General features: G+C 41.2%; 1 protein-coding gene across 6 annotated transcripts in view; it reads left to right on the top strand.

The window, feature by feature from the left end:
- The window catches only part of SELENBP1 (selenium binding protein 1), a 155819-nt gene that overhangs the window by 83652 nt on the left and 45555 nt on the right, over positions 1 to 26612 (top strand). For all 6 annotated transcript variants that reach the window (XM_085874607.1, XM_085874601.1, XM_085874602.1 and 3 more), the window contains 3 exons: positions 3523 to 3635; positions 4992 to 5177; positions 15671 to 15791. In XM_085874607.1, the coding sequence (XP_085730733.1) occupies positions 5010 to 5177; positions 15671 to 15791 (289 nt within the window). In that variant the 5' untranslated portion in view covers positions 3523 to 3635; positions 4992 to 5009. The remainder of the gene's footprint in view (positions 1 to 3522; positions 3636 to 4991; positions 5178 to 15670; positions 15792 to 26612) is intronic.

Raw genomic sequence — 26612 nt, forward strand, 5'->3', positions numbered from 1 at the left:
ATTTGTTACGTCTATAGCACCGTGTCTTGTCATTGGTCGACAGATAAATGGCCGTAACTTGGGAACCGCTCGTCCGATTGACATCAAACCTCGAAAAGGCACATCTGCGGAGCCCCTACAATATTTCTGGCAAGTTTCAATCAGATCGGACCGGCAGTTGTCGAGAAACGGCGGTCGCAGACAGACTGACACACACACACACACACACACACACACACACACACACACACACACACACACACACACACACACACACACACACACACACACACACACACACACACCTGGAATTATAGATAGATAACATTATACTTGAGTCGTCACCCGAATGGTAAAAATTGTGTGTCAATCCGACACACGGTTGCAGAGAAAATTAATTTAAAATGGAATAACAAAATGCAGACACCTATGTACGTACGTACACGATTGATTACTTAACCACACTTTTCCTTCATGCGTGGTGGGGTAATCAAGGTGGAGTTAACAATACCTTGTGTACCACTGAATTTGTGGGAGGGCTTTGAAGTGTATGGAGTATGCCATGATCCGGGGCTCGGGTGCGCCGTGACACGGGACGTGGTGTGCGCCTTCCTTCAAGGGATTTCTGTATTTAAACACAGCTTCTATCCTGTACAGCTCAATAAATCACCAAAATGAGGAATAGAATGAATGAGAATGTTTCACATTGAAACTACATACACCCAATGACGATTGCCTGAACTTCCAAGATGCTGTGACAGCTTGCCACAGACATCAAACTGCGTCTTTGTGCCTCATTTATTTTGAAATCGAGACTTGGTTCAGACCTTTTGAGAAAATGTGCATTGAAAGCAGATTTATTGTCCTGCCACTTATTTTCAAAAGATAAAATACTCAATGACACATTTGTTGAATGTTTTGTTTTTCACTGTCGTAAAGTCGTCAATCAAAATGCTTTTTTGTACAAATGGTCGAGGCTCGTGGAAGAACTAGAACAGAATGGAATGTCACAAAATGTAAAGGGGGAAACACCAACAGCACAATAGAAGTGAGACGACAAACGATCCTGGGGGTGGGAACCAGCCACATGCTCTGTATGACATGTCAGATGATGTTTGTAGATTCAGACGACAAGCTCATGCAGTGTGAACATTGCAATGACTGGTGGTGCGCCACATGCCTTGACTTGTTTTTTTGACGAGAAATATTTTTATTATATGGGGGCGGGACACTGGGGAAACTGAGAGGGGACGGGAGTTAGAGTGAGATCAAGGGGAAGGGGAGAAGAACACATGGGATGAATTGCCAAAATGACGAAACTTGGTGACTGAGTTGGTCAGGTAACAAGAACAAGCAGATTCGATTTTGGTTCAGGTCGAGATTCAGATTTGACCTTGCAGTGGGATACAAAACATGAGCTATTCAGCCTGACAGGGGTATTCTAGTTGTCGATGAGATGGTATAAATCTACTTCTGTGGAAGGATTCCCAGGCAGTTTTAATATCAGGACGGGGAGTTGTGGGGGGGTGAAGGAGCAATCTTGACATGAGAGGGCTGCTTGCCGTCACTGCCAATTACCTTGAGTGAACTGATGGAGTCTACAGTGCTAAGGCAGCGTTCTGACAATAGCCAGAGCAATATTGACTCTCACAAGCACTTGATCAGATGAACTCGATTGGAGCGGAAGAGGAACAGGAGACATTTGTAGGAAAATTCATCATTACCAAGTCCAGAAGGGAAGACGTGCCATTGGGAGAAATGACTTGGGGGGGGGGGAGGGGGAGGGGGGGTTGGTGGAAACGACACAAATTTTTTTAATGGCGTGAACAAACTTTGGTACATAACAGGTGATGAAGGCTGTGGTGAAGTTTCATCAGAATTGTATGTGCAGTTCCTGAGAAGAAAGCAAATACCTATTTTGGGGCGGAAACCCTTGTAGACCCCCTAAGGGCCCGATTTTTATTTTTATTTTTATTTTTTGAATGCCATGAACAAACTTTGTTCGCTACATGGTGATGAACGTTGTGGTAAAGTTTCATCGAAATCGTATGTGTAGTTTCAGAGAAGAAATTGCAAGTATTTGTGGACGGACGGACGGACGGACTATCCGCCATCGCATAAGCTCCCCGGAACTGCGTTCCAGGTGAGCTAAAAAAAGAAGGATGAGCTATCAAGGGATACAAAACAAAATGGTGCCTATGGCCCACATGACCAGCAAATTTTGGCTACTCCTAGTATAGATGGACTCTAGCCTGGAACGAGTGTCGGGGAACCCAGGGCTGGATGTGAAACGAACGTGAAGGGATTTGTCACCATCGTCACACACACAGTAGAAGGAGAGTTTGATTTGCGTATTCCAAAGGCAGAGAGATAAAGACATACAGGATTTGGATAGGAATGATGATTAAAGGCACAGAGAAAAATAGCATCATATCAATAAGATGGTGGATGAGGGACTATTTTGGGATAGGATGGAGAGGGATGGAAATAAGGGGAGAATGGAAGGCAGAAAAATCGAAAGATATTTGGAAGCAAGTATGTGGTAAGAATGAACATTTTAAAATTTCCATTTAAAAAGGTTTAAATTAATCGGGTGAGAGGGAGAGGAACTATTTTGTAGTCAAAAATACATGGAGAGGATGTAAAGTTCAGGATTGAATTTATTGAGAACTAGTAGTAATGCCCGGCATTGCTCGGGCTAGCAATAAAGCCCGGTGTTGCCCGGGCTTTCTTGCAAATTTCCTGAATAGCTGTTAGCGGTTAGCGGTTAGGGTTAGCGGTTAGGGTTAGTGTTGGGGTAGCTAACCCTAACCCTAACACTAACCCAAACCCTAACCCTAACAGCTTGGCGTAGCGGAGGTAAACAGCGCCCAGGGCAAAGTGGAAATTTGCGTTCCCCGTTGGCCTTAAACTTGAGTGGATTTGAATGGAAAATCCCATAAGGGATATCGATTTATCGATTTTTTTCGAATATCGGAAGTGTTATGGAAAAATTTATAGCCAATGACCTAAGTTGGACCAAAAGCCATAATCGTACCGAATTTGAATGGAATCCGTTGGAATTTGTGAAAATGCATGAAAGCGAATTTTGAGGGGCCTCTTAAGGAAGACAATAATATCATTAGTATATGTGCCAAATCTTGTTTCATTTCATGCAGTAACAAAAATCTGATGGTGGAACAAAGAAAGGGGCGTGCCGAAATATTAATATAGATGAATGTGGTGAATGACTTTTAATTTTTATAATTTGAAGTCGTTTTGAGAAGGAAGAAAGGAAAAAGGGAAAGATTTTCAGGCAGGGGAGAAAGGGATGGATTTACCAAGACCAAAATTTAGCAAGACCTGGTCAAAGAGGCAGAGTCTGTTGAACAAGGTGGTCAACAGAAAGCAAGGTCGACAAACAAAAGAAAATGTAAGGTTAAAAAAAGTAATTTTCTTTTTAAAATTTATATTAAACCTTTTCACCATTTTGTACTAAAGTTGAATTGACAACTTTGATTTCACTCTGTTTTATGCATTTTCTTTTGGCTGCCTTTTTCCAAGGTCCAAAGGAAGAGATCATATACCTGCCTTGCATTTATAGAAGCACCGGGATTGACAAGCCTGATTACCTGGCGACCGTAGATGTCAAACCAGGTTCACCATATTACTCCCAGGTACTTTGTAACTCACCTTTGAATCTATGTATTGCTATAAGAAAAATATTTGAGTGGAGGAAATACATGGATGAGGGGCCAGGGGGGATGGGGGGGGGGTGGACGGATGGAAGTTGGGCAAAACCTTATTCCTGTTTTTGCACCTTGAAATGTATTTGGCCACTTGATGAACAGTCATCCACAGTAATCTTTGGCAGATGATTTACAATATTATGGCAATTGCATTTTCCTTGAGAAGGTAATGCCTAAACAGAAAAATATGAGATTACCCAAAATTTATTTTGGGTTATTTGTGTTTGGTTGATAGTTTTCCAAAAATATGATGAAAACAATCAAAAATATGGATGAGTTTTCCAAAAATATGATCAAACCACTGTTTTAATTCAGCCTTTCTGAATCATTTAATTATTGTTGGAAAGAGAAAAATAAAATTTGGCAATTCTACTTAATTCATAATAAAATTAACGTTTTTCCAATTGTGATTGTGGTGTGATCCCATGTCATTTTGTTGCTTGAAATGGGTGTATCCTGACAAACCCTTGAGATTGCACATAATATTGTTAAGGCTGCATTTTCAACTACAGTTATGCCAGCCAGCGGGTATGGGATAAAAATATCTCCATGAAAGTTAATTTAGTGTAAATCAGCGTCTGAGACATGACAGCTGCAAATCTGTCAGCAAGATTGGCTGAGTGAGCCTGTCGGCAATCCGCTTTTGTTGCGGTTTCGTCTGAACCCAATCGAACACAAATCATCATATTGTTAATTCCAAAAACTTTGTTAATTCCAAAAAAAAATTGCACCATTTTACATCATCTTGACCAAACAAATTTGCCACTCATGCTCTCAGTTTTGGGGGAATATGGAGATCAGACAAAATAGTGACTCATAGGAAATATAGATGGTGCCCGGAAACACAAAGGAAGAGTCGAAAAGACCCTTCCCATGTTATTTTTCTCAAGACTGCACGGGGTAAGGTGTTCTATGAAGTCTGGTTTCTTAATATTTAAAGAGTTGTTCACTCATTAAAATTTCAAATATTTTAGCCGTATGAAGATGCAAATGAATCAGTCGATAGTTTCCGGGGTCGATCTTCTCACCTATTTTCTCTTCTGTTTGGCAATATAGTGACTAAATGTGTTGTTGAAGGTTATCAGGTAATTAATACAACTATTTTGTAGCATTTGTAAATTTGGTGTGAAGTTTTAAACAATGACTCTTTTTTGACATTATTAAGAATTTGTGACTTTTGGCTGTTCCTCAATGAATGGAACATTTGTATTTTGTTGCTTCGGAGATAAAATTGCAATAATTGAGCACAATCCAATGGTTAAATAATTTGTGCTGCACCGATAGGTTATTCATCGCCTACCCATGCCCTGCATCCGTGATGAACTTCATCATAGTGGCTGGAATGCCTGTAGTAGTTGTTACGGAGATCACAGCAAGCGACGTGACAAGCTCATATTGCCCTCTCTCATCTCCTCGCGCATCTACATTGTCGACACCGGGAAAAACCCCCGCTCTCCTTCTTTGCATAAGGCAAGTGGTAACATCCTACGGATCTCCATTTGCACGATTAACACGTTTTTTGTTTTTTTTTGAACAGTGGCACTCCTTTGCAGAATGTCAAGTTGTCAACATGTATACCGGTATGGTTTGACTCAAGAAGAGGCTTCTGTGGCCAATTGCAACTGTCCTATAAATATTATTTTTTCTCGATTAGATAATTTACTTGTGTGTATCATCTCATTATGGTTGACATTATAGCTTTGAGGTAGCATAGTTGTCTTTGAGCTCTCTCATATGGATTTGACTTCCAAACTGACTATTAACTATCACCCTGGTGCTTTGCATGCAGGATGAACATTATTGAGCATGCCAACCTTTGGAGGTATTTTAAGCCAGGTTTTCCATTTGTTAGCATTCACTGGGGCAGTAAAGATCCCATGTTTCTTGCATGATTAGGTCATTGTGTGATGATACACTGAGCAAATTCCTGCCCTCATTCATTATCATGAGGAAACGTAATAATTAATGAACTAATGATTTCACTGTCCACCCAACTAGCATACCAACGTTGCAGCCCAATGCAGGCAGAGGTTGGAACAATCGTTTTGGCTGTGAAAGGGTCAAGTCCAGTGGTCAGCGACCAAAATAACAAGAAGAGCCGTTTTTTTTCAAATTTGGTGAAAAACGCAATACCTAAAGAGCTGCAATGCACGTAAACTCTATTTCAATAATTGAATAACAGGACAATGACACACACATTGATTTGTAATGCAATACATGTTTATTGAGTTGGTATCAATGAAAGGGGCCATTAAATTTTCTTCAGTACATTGTCAGGTTACCCATATTTACCTCTGCTACTGAAGGTGGAAGAAGGTTATGTTTTCACCCATGTGCGTCTGTTTGTTTGTCTTTTTATGTGCAGGATATCTCAAAAAGTTGTGGACGGATTTGGATGAAAATTGGTGGCCAGGTTAGGTGTGTGACAACAAACTGATTACATTTTGGTGAAGCTCTGGATACGCCAACTTTCAGTGATTCTTCACCATTGAGAGATAGGACTAAAACAATACACAGCATGATATCTCAAAAAGTTATTGATGAATTCCGCAGAAACTTGGTGGACAGGTTGCGTGTGTGACTAGGACGATTTGAGTTGATTTCGGGGAAGATCCGATTCTATATCCAGACTAGAAGGGCACTCAGTAGAGCACATACCTCCGTCCCGTACTGCCTGATCCATGATAGTACTGCAGCATAGCAAACCAATTGTTCGACTTTTCATAAATGCACCAAAATTGGTACATATGTTGACTAATGTATTCTGAACAATTCTGGATATGGAGCCACTCGAGATTTTGCCTTGGTCAGCTTTGGCGGCCATTTTAGCAAATGGCTGCCAAAGAGAACCATTCTACTTTAACAACATGGGATATCTGTCATTGTTATCCTCTTTGTAGGTTTACAATGATCTACAATGAGTTCAAGGCAGGCCACTTCACAGTGCAAAAGACCAAGAGGGCATTCTCAGCAATTCCTCTTGACCAAGCGCATGAACAAAACAATGCCCGTGTCAAGGGTGACGGAGGTGCTGTTGGCCTGACGGACAATCCCAGTGCTCCGAGGCTCTGGATGGTCACCGGACCCGAGGTGGCCAGAGTGATCATGGAGTTTGAGGAGGCGAACATGCATCCAAATGCCAATGAGTAGATACGTCACCATGAAGAAACACCGCGTGCACAGGAAGCATTTGCCAAAGATGTACAATCACTTGTGGCTGTCATTGAAGAGCTGGGGAATCCCTTCAAGGAGGATAGTCCAGATTTGCTGGTCCTAGACACCAAGGAGATTGCCGATCCTGCAGTGATTGAAACAATTCGCACTGCCAAGCAGATTGGACAAGAACAGTTTCAGGCATACTCAAAGGATTGCCTCATCGACAGAACCAAGACTATTGACGAACCTATAAAGAGGAACAAACTCCCCCTCTTCGGAACAGACAGAAGACCAAAAGCACCCAAAGGAAAGGAAGCATCTGTGAAGAATGATATGGCCTTATTTGCAAGGCTCTACATAGGCTGCCACAACCGCGATGGGAACCTGGACGAGTTCTTCCGTCATGAAAATAAAGCATGCCCTCCCGTGTTATCTGATGCAGGTAAGCTACACCTGGGTAGCAAAAGCGACTTGCTGGTGTGCCTTGAAGGCATTGCTGAAGCTCAGTCTGATGCACCTGCTGTCACTTCTGTTGTCTTTGATGGCACCGTCATCATGCAGATGTTGAAGCCTGGCACTGCCAAGACATTTGAAGAATATGCCCACCAAGTCTTCATCTCATACGTCGAGGGGCAGCTGCGTCGTGCTTCACGTCTCGACCTCGTTTGGGATAGCTACAAAGATGGCTCCTTGAAGACGGCGACAAGGGAGAAACGAGGAAAAGGGGTGCGAAGGCGCGTGGTGAGCACCGCAGCCATACCAGGAAACTGGCAGAGTTTCCTACGTGTCGACGCAAACAAGGTGGTGCTCTTCACCTTCCTGACCGATGTGCTGGTGCAGTCCTTCCATGACGAGGCAAAGAAGCTGGTAGTCACTGAAGGTGAAGCAGTCATCTGCCTTCCAAGGCAGGAAGATGAAAGCTCTCTGGCTCCATGCGGTCAAGAAGAGGTGGACACTCGCATCATGCTACGTGTGGCAAGAAAATAAGAGCATATAGCCAATTTCTCTAAAGTAGAATGACGGCCATTTTGGAAAATGGTCGCCGAAGCTGACCAAGGCACAATCTCGGGTGGCTCCATATCTAGAATTGTTCGGAATACATTATTCTACATGTGTACCAATTTTGGTGCTTTTATGCAAATTTGAACAATTGATCTGAAATATCAGACGACGCTGCAGGACTATGAGAACATATCGGGCCCAATACATTTTTGAAATATCATCCTATACAAACAGTATACAAAAAACAGTATACAAAAACTATACAAACTACATCGTTTTTTGGCCCTAACTCTCAATGGTGAAGAATCACTTTAAAAATTCAATAATTCTCATATCCAGATTTGAATTCGGATCTTCACTAAAATCAAATCAATTAATCTTTTCCACACACCCACCCAGTCCACCAAGTTTCATCTGAATCCATCAACGAATTTTTGAGATATCTTGCTATATATCGGTTTAGCACTATCCCTCAATGGTGACGAATCACTTAAAAGTTCACACATCTGGATTCGGATCCTCACCAAAATTGAAACAATTCTTCCTTGTCACACACCTAACATGTCCAACAAGTTTTATCCGAATGCATTCACAACTTTTTGAGATAAAGTGCTATGTATCGTTTTTGGCCCTATCTCTCAATGGTGAAAATCACTTAAAATTTCTCGTAGCCAGATCCGGATCCAGATCTTCAACAAAATGTAACCAGTTCGTCCTTGTCACACACCGAACCTGTCCACAAAATTTCATCCGGATCCGTCCACAACTTTTTGAGATATCCTGCACACAAACAAACAAGAAGAAGACATCGTACAGAGCACAATACTTGCAAAATCCATAAAACAAATTTGACCTCGAAAATAATTAGTGGTTGAATTCAATGACCAAATATGCAACTCCTCTTCAAATTTCAAGTGAATCAGATGAAAATTGAGGATTTTAGAAATACCACCTTAGATGTTGACCTTGGGACTATGTTCATCTTTCGGTCCACGTTGATTTCAAAAATAATTGGCTTGTTGAATTGAGTGACGTGAAATATAAATCCTCTTCCAATTTCAAGTCAATCGGATGAAAATTGAGGATTTAGAAACACTACCTGAGTTGTTGACCTTGGGACTATATTGATCTTTTGGTTGATGTTGACTTCAAAAATAATTGGCTAGTTTAATTCAGTGACCTGGAATATAAATCCTCTTTGATGTATCCATGACAACCTTTGGAGAGGGGGTATATTTTGCAAGTGTCATGCTCTTTTCTTGTTTGGTACTTGCAAAATCGGAGATTTTTCAAGAATATTGGTCGGTCGATTTTGTTGTTCTGTGTTTGTCTCTGTCTGTCTGTCTGTTTATCGCTGACGGGTCACAATTTTAAACCGATCCTCATGAAACTTCAACACATGGTAGAGCTTGGCATAAGCAAGAATTCTATTGTTTTTGACGTCAAAAGGTTAACATAGGCCAAAGGTCAACAACTTAGGTGAGATTTCTAAAACCCTCAATTTTTATCTGATTGACTTGAAATTTGAACAGGATATACGTTTCAGGTCACTGAATTCAACCAGCCAATTATTTTTGAGGTCAACATCGACCAAAAGGTCAACATAGGCAAAGGTAAACAACTTAGGTGAGATTTCTAAAATCCTCAATTTTCATCCAATTGACTTGAAATTTGAAGAGGATTTGCATATTTGGTCATTGAATTAAACCAGAAATTATTGCTGAGGTCAAATTTGTTTTATGGATTTTGCATGGATCGTGCTCTGCTCGATGACTTTTTCTTGTTTGTTTGTTTGTCTGTTTGTTTGTTTGTGTACTGGATATCTCAAACATTTGTCAACAGATTCGGATGAAATTTTGTGGACAGGTTCGGTGTGTGACAAGGACGAACTGATTAGATTTTGGTGAAGATCTGGATCTGGATCCGACTACTCGAATTTTTTATCAAAATATAGACCAATTACTGCACCGTAGTCCCAAGAAGAAAGCCAGACAGAACAAAACACACACACACACACACACACACACACACACACACACACACACACACACACACACACACACACACACACACACACACACACACACACACACACACACGCACACATATATAAACAAAGAAACACATATATTATGGACTGGTGAGTACTTACCAAACCTATTTTATTTGAAGTTATAACCTTAAATCATAAGCAATCGACTGATTTCCCAACTGCCCGGATCATCAGCTGGACACCATTTTTCATTGAGGTTTCCATCCTTTCAGCCCAGAACCTCTCCAAATGGTAGACCACAACCCTGGTCACAGGTCCACATCAGTAAATTACTCAACATCAATGGACCTACAATCCAAAGTTATGTCCAGACAGTCATAAGTGATTCTTCACCATTGAGAGATAGGGCCAAAAATGATATATAGCACGATTTCTCAAAAATTTTTGGATGGACTCGGATGAAACTTCAGAGACATGTTAGGTGTGTTACAAGAAAGGATTCTTTCAATTTTGGTGAAGATTCAGATCCGGATCCTGATCTGATATTTACCTTCGCATTCTGTGAAAGGTTATGTTTTGGTCGGCGTGTATTTATTTATTTATTTATTTATTTGTAATCTTGTGATTCGTAAAACTCAAAAAGTATTAAACCGAATTGCATGAAATTTGGTGGGATGATTGGTTATTAGCCAGGAAGCATTCGATTAGATTTTGGGATCGTTCAGGTCAAAGGTCAAGGTCACGAAAAGGTCAAAATCGTCTTTTTACGATAACACGGTCAATTTTTATTCAATTTGCATGCAAATAACGCCAAAATGTTCAGAATTCAACGCCTCATCTTGTGATATGCAATATGACACAATGACGCCCATACTCTTGTTACCGGTTAGGGGTCAAAGGTCAGGGGGGTCACGACCTTGAAAAATATGCGATTTTCGGCATAACTCAGTCAATTCTTATTCGATTTGCATGAAACCAGCATCAAACGAGATTACCTTCTCTTGTTGAAACGTTGTATTCACCGAGCTTGCGAGTGAAGACTCGCCAAAACGACGTGAGTTGATTGTTGTTTAGTCCGTAGCCCCCGAAAGTCGGGGGGGGGGGGTCATGACATTATAGATATGTGGTTTGTGTCATAAGACCATTCATATGAAACCAGTTCCCCACACTCATACCAAGAACAAAAAAAGTAGTGGCGGCGAAGGTATGCGCTCTATGAGTGCCCGTTCTAGTTTAAAAAGTGATGCTTCACCATTGAGAGATCGGATTAAACCAATATTTGGCATGATATCTCAAAAAGTTGTGGACAGATTTGGACGAAACTTGGTGGACAGGTTGGGTGTGTGACCAGGACTAATTGATTCGATTTTGATGAAGATCCGAATCTGGATCTGACGACTCAATTTTTTTTAGGTGATTCTTCACCATTGAGAGATGGGGCTCAAAAATGATATATCGCCTGATATTTCAAATATGTATTGGGCCAGATATGTTCTCGTGGATCAGGCATTATGGGGCGGAGGTCTGCGCTCTACCGAGTGCCATTCTAGTTTCGTATGATTTGTGCTGTGGAGTTTATTTGGAGAGTTTGTTCGATGTTTGAACAGTATACTGTCATTTTCATTTTCAAGCCGGACTTTAAACTCACCTCGATCAATCAGTTTCTCTGTGTACTTTTTATGAAATTCATACTTGAAAACATCTACTTTCACAGGTAAGTTGATCTGAAGATGGACAGAATTGCAAATGCATATCTCTTCACAATCCTGTAGGTTTCCGGTGAAGAATTCCAAACTTCAAACACAATCTGTTCTTAAGATCATGCATTTCAGTCCATCTGTGTTGACGTGCCAGGGTAGATCTGTGCCTTTCTAGATTTTCGAGTTTGGTCACGAACCCTCTGAATTTAGAACTCCACATGTCCTTGTCCTGCAAATCGGCCAGTTCTAGTTCTGCTCGGTCTACTCCTGCAAATGCTAAAAAGTTGAGCGTAGAAGTGTCTGCTTCAAGGGGTTTCAGCACAAATGATAAAGTTGCCTTTTTCCTTTCTGAATTCCTGAAATCACCCTACGAAGGCGTCTTGCTTTTCCAGTATCACATTTTTAGGTTATTAGTGTCAAGTTCATAGTTTGTCTCCTCTTTGAATTGTTTCACTGATGGGAAATGAGCCAGCAAACCTATCCCCACGTCTCTCGCAAACAATGCTAGTTATTGCTAAAATGATAGCACCTCTTCGAAAAGCAAGTGAGCTGTGTTTCCCTTTCCTTGCAGCTTTCTGTTAAGGTCATTGGAAAGTGAGGTGATGTCCACCATGAAGTGAAATCTCTGTGGTCACTGAGGATCTGTAAATCCTGCATATTCACAGCCCTTAAACCGCATAAACACGTTCACTTCTTTCAGACAGGCTGCAAAATGCACAAGCGCTCTTCCCCTGGAAAGCCATTGTACCTTGTTGTGCAGAAGAAGGTCAGAATATTGACAGTTGACCTCTTCAAGAAGTTCACAGAACTGCTGGTGGTTCAACCCTTTTGCCATTACTTTGTTGGTGATTTGTATCTCCCGACTGGTAATTTGTCCTTAATGAATGTCCTTAATCTGCTGACTGGTAATGTCTGTTGCCATTTTTACTGTACTGTCCCTCACCATCTTTGCAGACAATGGCATGTCTCTAATTTTTTGAACAATTTCGTTTTTGTTTTTGAAATCACTGTTCAGCTGCTCTGAGACTTTGATAAAGCACTCTTTTATATATTTTTTTTTACCATCTGTGAACGGCTTTCCTCGTTTCACAATTTCTTGAGTTGCCACATAACTAGAGTAGTTGTGCTACCCGGTGATGTCATCCATTTAGTGAATGTTTTCTTACTTTGGTCTGCTTTGTGTTTCAGCTCCTCCATGGTTCTTTCTGGCATCTCCAACTGGATACTTTCCGGCAAACGTGTTTTTTTAGGTCATCTCGTTAGAGATGACCTAATAAAACCGGTCTCGATGTACGTTTGTACGTACGTCCCCATTTTTTTCTTGCGATTTTTTTTTGATATTTGGTATGTGGGTAAGATGTCGATGAGGGACGCACAACGGTATGACCTTTGACCGGATTGAAGGTCAAGGTCAACGTCAAGGTCACTCCAAAGTTGCGAAATCGTCCATTTTCAAAATATATCTCCTCCGCCGTTTATGATCCGATCTTCGAAATTCCTTCAGATTCTGATAATATGGAACAATATCTAAATTTTGTCAGGCCGGTTTTTTGAAATTCGTCCTGGTTATCGAGTCATGTGTCTTCAAAGTTGGAAAAATCATCGATGTGATACGGTCAAAAAAAATTCGCCCGATCTTGAAGAAACTTGGTATGTAGGTAGGGGTCGATGAGTGATGCACGACGGTTTGACTTTTGACACGATTGAAGGTCAAGTTCAAGGCCACTCCAAAGTTGCGAAATCGTCCATTTTCAAAATTGATCTCCTCCGCCGTTTGTGATCCGATCTTCGAAATTTCTCTGGATTCTGATAATATGGAATAATATCTAAATTAGGTCAGGCCGGTTTTTTTTTAAATTCGTCCTGGTTATTGAGTCACGTGTCTTCAAAGTTGGAAAAATTGTCGATGTGATATGGTCAAAAAAAATTCGCCCGATCTTGATGAAACTTGGTATGTAGGTAGGGGTCGATGAGTGATGCATGACGGTTTGACTTTAGACCTGATTGAAGGTCAATGTCAAGGTCACCGATGCTGTAAACTTGTGAAATCATCCATTGTCAAAATACCATCCGCCATTTATGACTCAGAAATGCGATTTGATTTCTGAGGTCCGGTTTCTATCCTTTTGAAGACACATTGATCATAAATGTTCCAAATCAACCATTTTCAAAATCTATCTCCGGATAACTCAGAAATGTAGTTTGATTTCTGAGGTTTTCTATCCTTTTTACTCCCGGGCTTTCGTCTGTACGTTGAACCAAAAGACAAGACGACATCGAAGTCATTCTAAGCCGATCAGAGATCCACATCTACAGAGCTTCAGAGATGACCGTCACCCCCAACCGGGGGTAATTTTTTTTTGAAAATGCTGCTCAAGATTGGATTTTTTGTTGTTGGCGAATTTCTCATGGCAAATGAGACATAAAGGGAGCCCACCCGAACTTGATATGAATGCAAAGAATTCAGTCCATTCATTTTGAAATTCTCTGTTTTCCTCTTCAATTTTCCTCTTCTTTGAAGCCATTTCCCAGTTGACCTTCACAGTACCATTGATGAATGATGCAAACTTCTGTTTCCTGAAAAGAATTAAGACTCAAAATGCTGATGGAGTCTCAGTATTCATCAATCTAGTTCAGATATGGAACAACAATACACACACACACACACGCACACGCACACGCACACGCACACGCACACGCACACGCACACACACGCACGCACCATTTCTTGGACGTGAGAATCTCATTCTGAGTCCCTCTTGAACATCCCTCATAACTTGCAAGTCAAGCCTCCATGTCGAAATCCTTGTATTGTTGTGCCGTAGACAGTCTGATATGATGACCAATCCTTCCTATCGACACAATTGCCACAACAAATTAATGAGCAAAAATTCACCATTTAAACTTATTTTAACAAATGTAAATACAATGATGCAGTGCACGTGTAGTTTTATTTTGTTTGTTGGTACTCCAAGACAGCGGACAGCAAATGTGGTGACGTCACATGCACGTGCACCCTCCGTTGAAGGGGGAGTTCTCAAAATATCATCTCATTTGTTATTTAGATACAAGTCGTTCATTAAGGGATTTTCACTTACCTGCCTTACCTGTGCTTACCTGTGGTTATTTCACTTACCTGTGCCCATTGAGGATCAGGGCGTCGCTAACTTTTTAGAAGTGTGGTTTTAATGGTAAACGGAGGCTGCAAAACGGGTTGAAGCAATAATATTGCTGACAAGATGGCAAAAAATAACCGGGTAATGGAGGGCAGGCGATGCGGAGAGCACAATGTACAAGTCTTGCTCACATAATTTGCCGGTAATCACATGTATTTTCCTGTTTATCACTGCCAAAGTTCTCAAGTATTAGTTTATCCTTTCACAACACGCATATATTTTTCTCAAAATTAATTTATGAGAAAAAGGGTATTTTATTGATCGGGCTTGGGAGTCGCATTCAAGTTCTTTTAGAGCCGCAGGTTGCCGACCTCTGGTCGAGTCCAAAGGTGAATGTTCTGTCTGTGTTTGTTCATTCCTCATCTTACATCCCCTCCTCTCATCATAATGCTGTGTGTGTGTGTGTGTGTGTGTGTGTGTGTGTGTGTGTGTGTGTGTGTGTGTGTGTGTGTGTGTGTGTGTGTGTGTGTGTGTGTGTGTGTGTGTGTGTGTGTGTGTGTGTGTGTGTGTGTGTATTTCAACCTTTTAGAATTGAAAATGGCTTGGCCGAGCTCCACCAATTTTTAATACGTGCTTGTGGCACCTATGCTCAGGTCATGGGTACAAAATACTCCTCCCCTCACTTGCGAGGTTTGGGAGATGATTTGTGATTTCCACCTGTGCATGTTCGAGGTGCACCTGGTTTACTGACCCATCCCGGAGGGGGGTGGGGGTATTACTAGCTATAGGCACATTATTAATCTGCCCAACCCCACCCCTCCCCCAAAATGCCACAAGTGATGGAGTACTATCGCTAGTATAAGTCTTCTCATAGGTTCGATTTCAACACAATATTTGTGTGATGCAAATGCTTGTGAAACTTACACAAATATGCATAGATTGCTCCATCTCTGCCTATTGCATTGTTTTAATTATGGAGATGTATGTACATCACAGATTGTGGAGCCAACAGAGGTGTACTGGTGCACTGGCTTGGCAAACCCACATACTTCACATTGCCTGGCATCTGGAGAGGTCATGTTGAGTTCAATTGGAGATCCATCAGGCAATGGAAAAGGTTTGGAAAACACGAGGTAGTTCTTGAATGATTGAATTTTTTTGTTTTGATACAATTGGAACACTCCTTTCAGCCCACAATTACAATCTATCGTGGTTGGGATGTAACTGGATCGCTTTATTCCATGAATGTTCATCATTGGCTGAAATAGACTGCGTCAGATTTTCCAAATGGGTGGTGAGGCATGCTTTAGCTCTTGCTCCTTCTCTCTTTCAATTTTGGAAACAAAGCAAATGAAGTATCTCTGCATAATGGTGTGCATGGTAACTCTTTCTTCTCTTGGACCCAATGTAGTATCCTCTATTGTTGTACTCGATGCAGGAACTCGGTAGAATCTTATATTGAACAACTTGGTTCAAAACAGTTCACATAATCTGGTCAAACTATAACTTATTACACCAAGGATGAAGTGGGAATAATAGCAACAGAATAAACGATCAAAATATTTTGCAAAATAATAACTTGTACATCAGCAAGTAAGCTAATTAGTGATATGAAGTGTAGTGATATGAAGCTGAAAATCAAGTATGATTTCCATTCAAAGTCTGTCAACCCTGCCTCAGGCCTTGTTCCACCTTCTTTCTCCCAAATGTTGACCTTTCATCACCTTCCTCAACTTCATTGTATTACCCCTCCATGCTTAAAAAAAAGAAAACCGAAAAAAAATCACAAACTCCTTCTGCCTGTACTTCCTTCCTTCATTACCCCACACATGCAAAGTGAAAAGCAGGGTTAAGCAATTGTTACATATCCGTCCGTCTATCTGTCTGTAAACATCAGTTTATGATCAAGGAATAAAATTTATTTTAATTGAATTGTGTATTGAACACGAATCAGAACATGAATAGGAAGACAAGTTTGCCGTTTTACCATACTTTGGCTCTGAATTCGTTCCAATCGCGTATGTACAGAGAGGAATGAGATAATATTTTTACTCTGTCTGCCTGTCTGGCAGTCAAACAAAATTGAAAATCATTCCAAACAGGAAACTTACTGTTTTTAAGGATGTTATAAAGGACACAAACAACAGGTACAAATAACTCATGTAACTTGTTAGATAGGGTGGTGTTGTAGGATGTTATAAAGGACACAAACAACAGGCACAAATAACTCATGCAACTTGTTAGATAGGGTGGTGTTGTAGGATGTTATAAAGGACACAAACAACAGGCACAAATAACTCATGCAACTTGTTAGATAGGGTGGTGTTGTAGACACTGCATTAACAGCGGTAAAGTTCAGAATTATTTTATTTATACAACTTTTACAATCTTTATTTCATTTAAAAAGAATTATATTTTCTTGAATACTGTGTAACACAAATCACCTTTGCACTTTCAAAACCCTTCCGTTTAGCAGTACTTTAACATGTTAAATAGGGTGGTGTGTAAGGGTGGTACAAAAGACAACCTCAATACCACTAAACTTCTGGAATTTTTTAGCGTTCTTTAAAATCATTATTTTATTTAAATCGAAGTAAATACTTCAACATTACATGGGGTAACATTTTCTATGAACTCTCTCGTTCATTCTTTATCCCTTCCTTTTTCAATATCTCTAAAATGAATCTTTCTTGATTGAATGAAGCAATTCTTCCTTTCAAAGCCTTTAAAAACATTTTAAGATTCTTCCCTTTCCTTATTTCTCTGTCAGGAACACCACACGTGTTTCTTCATTTTGATATATTATTATTGTTCTTTTTTTTCTTCACCATTTCCTGTTCTTCCTCCTCTTCTTCACGAGCCTTTTCCTGTATTCTTCTCCTAAACACTCGGTCCATTAAGTCTCACCCATAGCTGCAGCACGACTTTCCTCTGTGCTTTCAACAACCATTCATTTCACCCTTCCCATGATGTCTTTTTCCTTCTATCCAGATTGGGAATCTTGAGAAGTCCAGTTTGCAGAGGTTGTCTGCACTCAACCATCAATTCCCCTTCATGTCAACAGCATTTCCTCCCCTGTCCCTAACTGTGTGGACTTCAAACATCCAACTTTCCTCCCACAGGATGTTGCTGATTCCTTTGCATATCTCCCTGGCTATTGCTCTGGTTTGATCGACCTGAATTGCATCTTGGTGGCAGAGTTAAATTTATTATTAAATTCTACTGAACATTTATTTCTCTAATGCCTTCTGCACTCAGCATGATTCTGGTTTATTAACCTCCACCGTCAAAGATGGATGGAGGTTACTGTTTTCACCCCTTTCTGTTTGTTTGTTTGTTTGTATGTTTGTGAACAGTATTACGGAAAAACTCCTCGACGGATTTCTACGAAACTTGGTGGGGGGGGTTAGGTCTGGTCCAAGGATCATGCCATTAGATTTTGGACTTGGTCCAAAATCCAATATGGACGCTATGGCGGCCAATTTGAAAAAATATTTGAATTTTTTTTTTTGCATTTCTACATGTTTTAAGTGATTTCCAACCTCCCTCCCCCAAAAAAATTGTTGGAGAAAAAAAAAATTTTTGCAAATTTTTTTCAACAAAATTTCGAATTTTTTTTGCATTTATACATGTTATATAAGTGATTTCCAACAAAAAACATGCCAAAATTATAATTGCGGCAGATTTTGGAACTTCAGGTGGATATACCCATGTAAAATCAATTTGTCTCAAGGAATCTAGTTATGACGAATGAATTGAGTATGTAAAAGTTAAAAGTAAAATGGAAAGTTGCAAACTATAACTCTGTGATCTCTGTTGACGTCAAATTGAATGAATAGGATATCAGGTTCACTTGAGTGACCTAGCAGTATTGGTGGCGGAGGTTTTGCACTCTACCGAGTGCTCCCCCTCTAGTTTTTTTGTGTGTCTTTATACAAATTGTGGAGGCATTTTACTTAAATTACAGTTGGGCCAGTACCAGCTTCTAATCAGTGAGAGCAACAAAATTGCAATACATGGTACAATTCCTAATTCAATTAATTGATTTCATAATTGCTGTTTTGTGTCATCATTCTTTCTATTTCTGCATTATGGTTATGTAAGTACCATGCTGATTTCCCTCATATATTGATTTTCCCCTTACAGTTAGCTTGTGATTCCTCATATATAATATTAACAAATCTGTCGATCAATTTAATAACATAGACCCTCTTTCAATATAATGTAAATACCTCAACTCAATTTCTTATTTCGATTAAATTCTTCATAACTTTTGTCTACCCTAAATTAATAGATCAACCCATGTCACGAGGTCCATAGCTACAGTAATTGATAATTTATTAATCAATCAATACAAGTTACCAATAACCAGCAGTGTACCTTACTATGATAGAACCAATCATTTACCTGTGTTCCAAATTACTGGTTAGGTGGGTACTCTAATAACTCCGCAAATTTCAAAACATTCAAGAGCGAGTTAGAAAAAAACAAATTGGGAGAATACTCTGTGACTTGAAGACCCCAATGTGGCTTATAATCCTACTATAATTCACCTTCCATCCGTCTGTCTGTTCCCAGGTACCGCAAAAACGGCTGAACCGATCGCAACCATGTTTTGGGTGTGTAATCCTGGGACCCCTTGGAGTAAAATAGGCATAAATATAATAACATGACCTCTTGACGGCTCCCGTGGTGAGCGGGTGCTTCTAGTACATTTAAATTAAGATTATGAGACTTGTTTGATAAGGGTTTCCCAAATTGTAATTCCAAAACAAACTTGATATTAAACTGAATGCCAGATGACTGACGGGCTGCCAAAATCGATCAAGCACAAGATGAGGTTATATAAAAATTACTTCATAAACCTTCAACTGATAATGAATCTAAATTTAAAATAAGCTTAATCTGCTGATTAGACAAGTAAAACAAAATCATCACAAAAAGAAGCCCTCCAAGTACAACTCAAATACCAAAGGAACCTAGTCTATAATCAACCCATTAATTATAACCAAAATAAACATGAAGGTTCGAATACCACAATGAATTATAATGGAGAAAAGACACAATGAATACGAAAAAATCTTTGGTGCTCTCAATGAATTCCTTTATTTTTATGAGCTGAGTCTGAAAGTAATTAACTCAGTACCATACACAACCTCCAGTAGTTGCGAACTCTTCCCCATGTTAATGTATATGACAACCAACCTGGGAAACAGGTGTGTGAAAATCACCTTTCTGATGAAGAACAAATGTAAACATTATCATGAGTATCACTTGTTGGTCCATCACTACAATACAGGTCAAAGCACACTGGTGTGCTGTTGGATATAAATAATTCAAAGCTGGGTTGCACATTGCTACATTAATTAGGCAGGAGTAATTAAACAAGAAAGGCTATCATTGCAGTCACAGTCAGTGAGGGAGTTTATTCCAAAGGTGGGGAAAAATAGGAACGAAAGAGTGAAGGTGAGCAGTGATTCATGATTTTGGTAGTTTTACCAAAAGGGGGTTGTTGGCGGACGTTGAGCACCCTGTGGAAATATGGTGGGGACAAATCGCAGACAGAGAGGGGGGGGGGCGAGACCGGAGAGGAGACTAGAATACAGAAAGACCACCGACCTGCCTGTGGTGAGAGAGAGTGAGAGGCCCAAAGACTCAGCCTCATCGGGGAGATACCAATGATCCGAAATGCCTTGGTTTCCACAGCGTGGGGCCGAGAAAGGTGGGAGGCAGGAGCACCAGCCCAGAGGGGAGAGCGATACTCCATCAGGCTGCGGAAGAAAGCTTTGTATGTGGTCAGGAGCTCAGGTGGATCGAGTAAGGACTTTGCACGACGGAGGATTCCCAATCGGCGACTGGCTTTGGAGGCCAGGTTGGAAATGTGGCTTTCCCAGGAAAGATCATGGCAGATAATGAGACCCAGAAACTTGAAAAAAAAGGACTTCTTCCAGAGAATTGTTGAGAAAGTGGATGGGGGGAGTAGTTCCAAACGGTTCTTTCGGAGAAACTTCGTGAAAGTGTGAGATTTGTCTGGATTGAAAGACATGTTCCACGTGTTGCACCAGTTTGTGATTTTACCCAGATCTGCAGTGAGTGAAGAAGCTGCTGCTTGCAGGTCTGAGGGATGACAGATGGTACGGCAGAGGGTGGAGTCATCAGCAAAGAGATAAAGCGGATTTTCTAGAGAGTCAGAGAGATCATTGATGAAAACCAGAAGAAGAACAGGGCTCAGAATGCTGCCTTGAGGAACTCCAGCCTGGACAGGAAGAGTGGATGAGAGAACTCCATTTAGGGCCACACGGTGACTGCGACAGGAGAGGAAGTCTACGAGCCAAGAGTGCAGATGACCTTGGATACCATAGGAAGAGAGTTTGGTGAGAAGGGCAGGATGCCAGACCATGTCAAACGCACGTGATATGTCCAGGGATATGACTCAGATTTCATGTCTGGCATTGAGGACCTCCATCCATTGTTGGGAGAGCAGAAGCAGCGTATCCAGGGTCGAGTGACCTGGTCTGAAACCAAATTGATGATTGGAAATCAAGCCATTGGAGAAGAGGAAGGATTTAATGTCTGAAGTGATAATGGATTCCATAACCTTGCTGATGATTGGGAGAAGGCTGATTGGTCTGTAGTTGCAGGCATATGTTTTTGCACCTTGTTTATGCAAGCCAGTAATGTTTGCTGATTTCCAAGCAGATGGCAGATGACCTTGAGCAAATGAGAGGGTGAATAGAACAGAGAGAGAGGGTGAGCAAGAGCCGAGGAGCAGGTTTTTAGGACACATGGGCTGATGCCGTCTCGACCAGTTGCAGAATCTGAGTCGAGGTTTGACAGCAAGCTCTCCACTTTGTCAGAAGAAAAGGCCACAAAGTCAAGGGACAGTTGGGTGTGACTGGGTAAAGGCGCTGTCACACCTTGACGATTTAGCCAGCGTATGCCTGACGTATGAAAAATTTGGCTAAAACGCTGGCACACGTCGAATACGTTATGGGTAAGTTTTGTATACGTTAAGAGCACGCTGGCATACGTCGTAGTATGCTGGCATACGTCGTTGTACGCCGAGCTGTTAGACAAATTTTCCATGCTTGAATTTTTTCGACGTATGCCAGCGTATGACTCACACGTTCCGCATACGCTTCCCATAAGTTGTAGGCACGTTACGCGATCGTTGACACACGTCAACACACATTACTTGTAAGTTACTCATAAGTCGAAACACGTCGAGGTAATGTTTAGCGTACCCGAAACTTATTTCTAACCTATGAGTAACGTGTTGTAGGCACGTTACGCGATTGCTGACACACGTCAACACACGTTACTTGTAAGTTACTCGTAAGTCGAAACACGTCAAGGTAATGGTTCGCGTCAGTGTTCCAGACTCCCTGTTTTTTTGTTTTTTTTTCCTTCTGCATGACGGTGATGTTGACACTTCGATTTCTAGTGCAGTTATAATATAATATAATTAATAGGCTGCCGCTCAACGATTTTAATCATAACCGCACTAGAAATCGAAGTGTCAACATCACCGTCATACCGAAGAAAAAAAAAAACCAGGGAGTCTGGAACACTGACGCTATCCATTACCTCGACTTGTTTCGACTTATGAGTAACTTACAAGTAATGTGTCGACTTTTGTCAATGATCGCGTAACGTGCCTACAACTTATGGCCAGCGTATGCGGAACGTGTCATATGCTGAGTACGTCGAGAAATTTTCAACATGCTGAAAATTTCTCGACGTACTCGGCGTATGATGACGTCTGCCAGCGTACTACGACGTATGCCAGCGTGCTCTTAACGTATACAAAGCTTACCCATAACGTATTCGATGTGTGCCATCTTGGTTTGGCAAATTTTTCATACGTCGGCATACGCTGGCTAAAACGTCAAGGTGTGACAGCGGCTTCACACTTCGATGTCTCGTGCGGTTATGATTTGAATCGTCGAGCCGCAGCCTATTAATCGCCTACGCAACGTGATCGTCGGCGATACGCTGCTACACGCTATGCATAAGTTACACTATCGTTGGGCATAGGTTGTGAATGCCGACAACACGCTCAGCATTTGTTGATATAAGTTTTCTATATGTGATTGAAACGTTCTCTGTACATTACTAATACGTTATGCATACGTCCAACTCGTTATGAATACGTCCAAAACTGGGAAAAACATCAATAGTTCAGCGTACGCCAGCGTTTTGCATACATTTTGATACCTTGCCATACGCTGGCTAAACCGTCAAGGTGTGACAGGGCTTTAAGGTGGGTACAGAAATCGATGGGTTTTGGACATGAGATTTTGACACAAACACCAAGTTTAGGCATTCAGCCTTTTCACGTGCGGCATCAGCAGTGCGGCCATTTGAGGTAAGGGAGGGGATGGAGGGGGAGCATACACCAGGAACAGATTTGATTAGATGCCACCAGGATTTGGAGGAGCAAGAGAGGTTTGAGAGTTCAGACTTGAGCATAGAAAGATGTTGTTTTCTGGCTCTCCTGAGGGTAGATACACACTTGTTTCGAGCTTTATGGAAGGAACTGAGATTACCCTCAGTTGGGTTTGCATTGCATGAGGCAAAGGCAAGTTGTTTCAGGACAACTGCCTCGCCACAAGCTTCAGTGAACCAAGGGCGGGAGGAAGGGTAGGACAACTGAAGAAGAGAAGGGATAAATCTGTGCATGAGGGAGAGCAAGTTTCTTTGAAATAATTCTCAGGATGAGTTGATGTTGGAGAAAGTAGCGATGGGAGACCAGTCTGGAAGTTTGATGGCTGCTTGGAGACCCTGCCAGTCAGCCTGAGTGAAATGCCAGAGTCAACGGCGCTGAGGTGGTTCTCTGATAATACCCAGAGAGATGTCCACTTTGACAAGCACGTGGTCAGAAGAACCGATTGGAGCGGAGGAAGAACAGCAGATATTTTCAGGGAAATTTGGTTGAGTTCAGGGTTGGGAAATTGACCGATTGAGTTCGTCCCAATGAGTCGCAGAAAGCTTTTGCTGTAGTGCCATGACAGTTGAGAGAGGTACCCACACCCAGCCAACTGGCATGATGACAATTGAAGTTGCCACATATGAGGAAGCGAGAGTTCAGATGAGAAGATAGAAGCTGGTCCTTGTTTTCGGATAGTGAGTTGTAAATGGAGTCATCACTGTTTGGTGGATGGTACAGTACACATATAAACATGAGGTGGGAGTGGAGGGGAAGCCGTAGCCAAAGGTATTCCTGGGGGTGTGGGGGAGTGAGGGCAGTGCATGGAGATTGAGGAATAGAGTCTTTGATGAAGAGAGCAACCCCGCCACCAGGACGAGGCTCAGGATGATCACTCTTTACCGGACAGCTGGTGGATGTTATGAATCCTCATTCATCACAAGGTGCCAAAAATCATGTACAACCACTTTACAAAACACTTTAAAATTATTATAAATCACATTTCTGCATTTCGATCACATTTTGAGTACAACGGTTACGAGTCAAATCAAAATTTGGAAACACGGTGTCTCTCAAGTCAACGAGCATGGCAAACAGAAATTCCAACACAGTGACCCCCCCCACCCCCACAACTGTGTCACACTCCACCATCCACAGTGGGAGGTGGAGAGGCTCCACATGAAGGTCACGGACACCTTACATCAACACATAGTTAAAAGAAATCCATCTTATTTCCCACTCTACAGCATGTCCGAGTACACCCACTCCTTTTTTCCCCATAAATAAAGCTTTGATGCTCGTGCATGGGACACTACAACATCTATCCAAGGGACGGCACTCACATTTATGCCCTTCCCTACCTACAAAACATATGGATTCCAGTTTTATAGCTAAGCTGAGATTCAAACACAAACTCAGTTGAGAGTGTGTGTACCTCTAGGATGAACATGTTACCCCAAGACTATAATGTGTGCATTATTATTATTCTGTAACAGGCATTCAAATGATGCGCCCAGGAGACCATCCATTTTTTATGTATGCAACATGCAGTGTGAAAAGCCAAAATTGCATGCAAAGTTATCTCGTGCGACCGTTCACACAATGAGAAAGCCCGAGCTTTAATCCATTCTGACACCCACAGCCTAACCACAGCACGAGTGGGGGATTCTCGCACATTCCATTCATGCATCATTTTGAGCAATGCACCGGGAGACATGTGCACATATCTGAGCGATATTTTAAGTATCAAACATGATATGTATTCATGCTTAAATAGCAAACAGAAGGGATCAACAACGCACACAACAAACATCTCTCTGCTCTACGTCATGAAGCAGCTTCCAAACCACGAACAGAAAAGTTCAAACACAGGCTGCTTTAAATGTGTCTGAAGTTTTACATTCAATCGCTTTTTCCCGAGCACAACTTCGGCTGTTCATGCGAGTAATCTGTCCTCAAACTGTCTTGCTGAGATCGTTTTACTCATTTTATTTTGCTCAATGAATGTCCATTTCACTTCATGCTTTAGTTGTTGCCATATTATTTCTAAAAAGACATTCATGTCAATATATGTAGGATTATGACATCATACAGTAATCTTCAGTTCCTTATCAAGCCCACAATCGCTTCCAATTCAGATGTTCACCAAAATCGAATTCACATACACTACCCCTCTATCTGATCTTAAAATGCACTCAATGGCATTTGTTTTGCACGTTCCAGAGACCACATTATAGCGCCAGGGCTCTGTCTTTCAATATAAGCCATAAACCCAGTTATTTTGTTTAAATGCTGAAGATGCAATGGCGTGTGAGGAATCTGACGTGACTGTACCTCCTCTGAAATTGGCGGTGCACCTCACCTCATTCAGAGTCTTCACAGTGTACGGTGACGACCAATCCTTATCTCCACTTTCCGTGCTTAATCATTGCCCATAAGCTTCACAGTTCATGATACACAACAGAGCATGTATTATTCCAGTGAAATCTACTGGACACATCCATGCTCCATTTCAACACTCAATTAATGAAATTACTCAAATAATACAACACTTAGTACTACATGCAAATCAATACACATACAAATCTGATATAAATACAAATATACAAGTGTTCTATCCCTTCAACTTATGACTAAAACAAAGACAGTTCTTTCAACTTGTGCTTGAAAAAAACCCAATAAATTTCATGCTTTAGCTCTTCAGTAACAATTTATCACTCCAGCTTGGAACACCCAAATTATATCCTTAACACAAAACTTAACATTTCCAATCATTATAGGATTTATATAGGATTTGTGACTGCAACACCTCCACATAACGCTGCAACATTTTCACAGAAAGCACAATAAACAAACAGAAAAATCAAAAGAGGGAACTCAACAAACATTCGTTACACTTATTCATTCTCCCCATTGGGGACTTGAACCTTTTAACGAGCAGGGCCTTCAACCCCTCCCTCCGGGACCCTCTAGCCCCCTCCCCCTTCACGGGCCTCCAACCCCTTTTAGCATGCCAGGGCCTTCAACCATTTCCTTTCAAGGCCTTCAACCCCTATTTCAAAACATTTGAATGCCCAGAATCCTATCCTGTTCCTTTTGCGGACACTGGCCGCTTCTTCGGCCGATCAATAAAGGTTCTCCTTTGCATACCTCTCCTATTAATGGAGTACTACGTTACCTGTTTAGCTGAGAGATGCAGCATCCGATCTGAAGTAAGAGCAAACATCTTAGTTTGTGGCCACTTGCTTGCTGTTATGGCAGACGGTGCTGTTCCCAGCCCTTCCGGGGTTTGTGATCCTGTCACTGTCGCCAAATTGTGGTGGAAAAGAACTCGATTTCCACTCAAGTTCAGCATAAAAAAAGAGAATCTTTAATTTCTTATATACGGAGGAAGAACATTCAATGATTCAATGAAGCATTCAAATGAACTTCACGAAAAAGTTTCCCAAAGCAATCCCTCTTATACTGGAGCCAGGAATGGTGGAGAGAAAGAATAAGACACTCATGGCA

Source organism: Eptatretus burgeri, chromosome 3, assembly GCF_056783735.1.
Source record: "Eptatretus burgeri isolate ZD-2024b chromosome 3, Ebu_testis_v1, whole genome shotgun sequence".
NCBI classification, from domain to species: domain Eukaryota; kingdom Metazoa; phylum Chordata; class Myxini; order Myxiniformes; family Myxinidae; genus Eptatretus; species Eptatretus burgeri.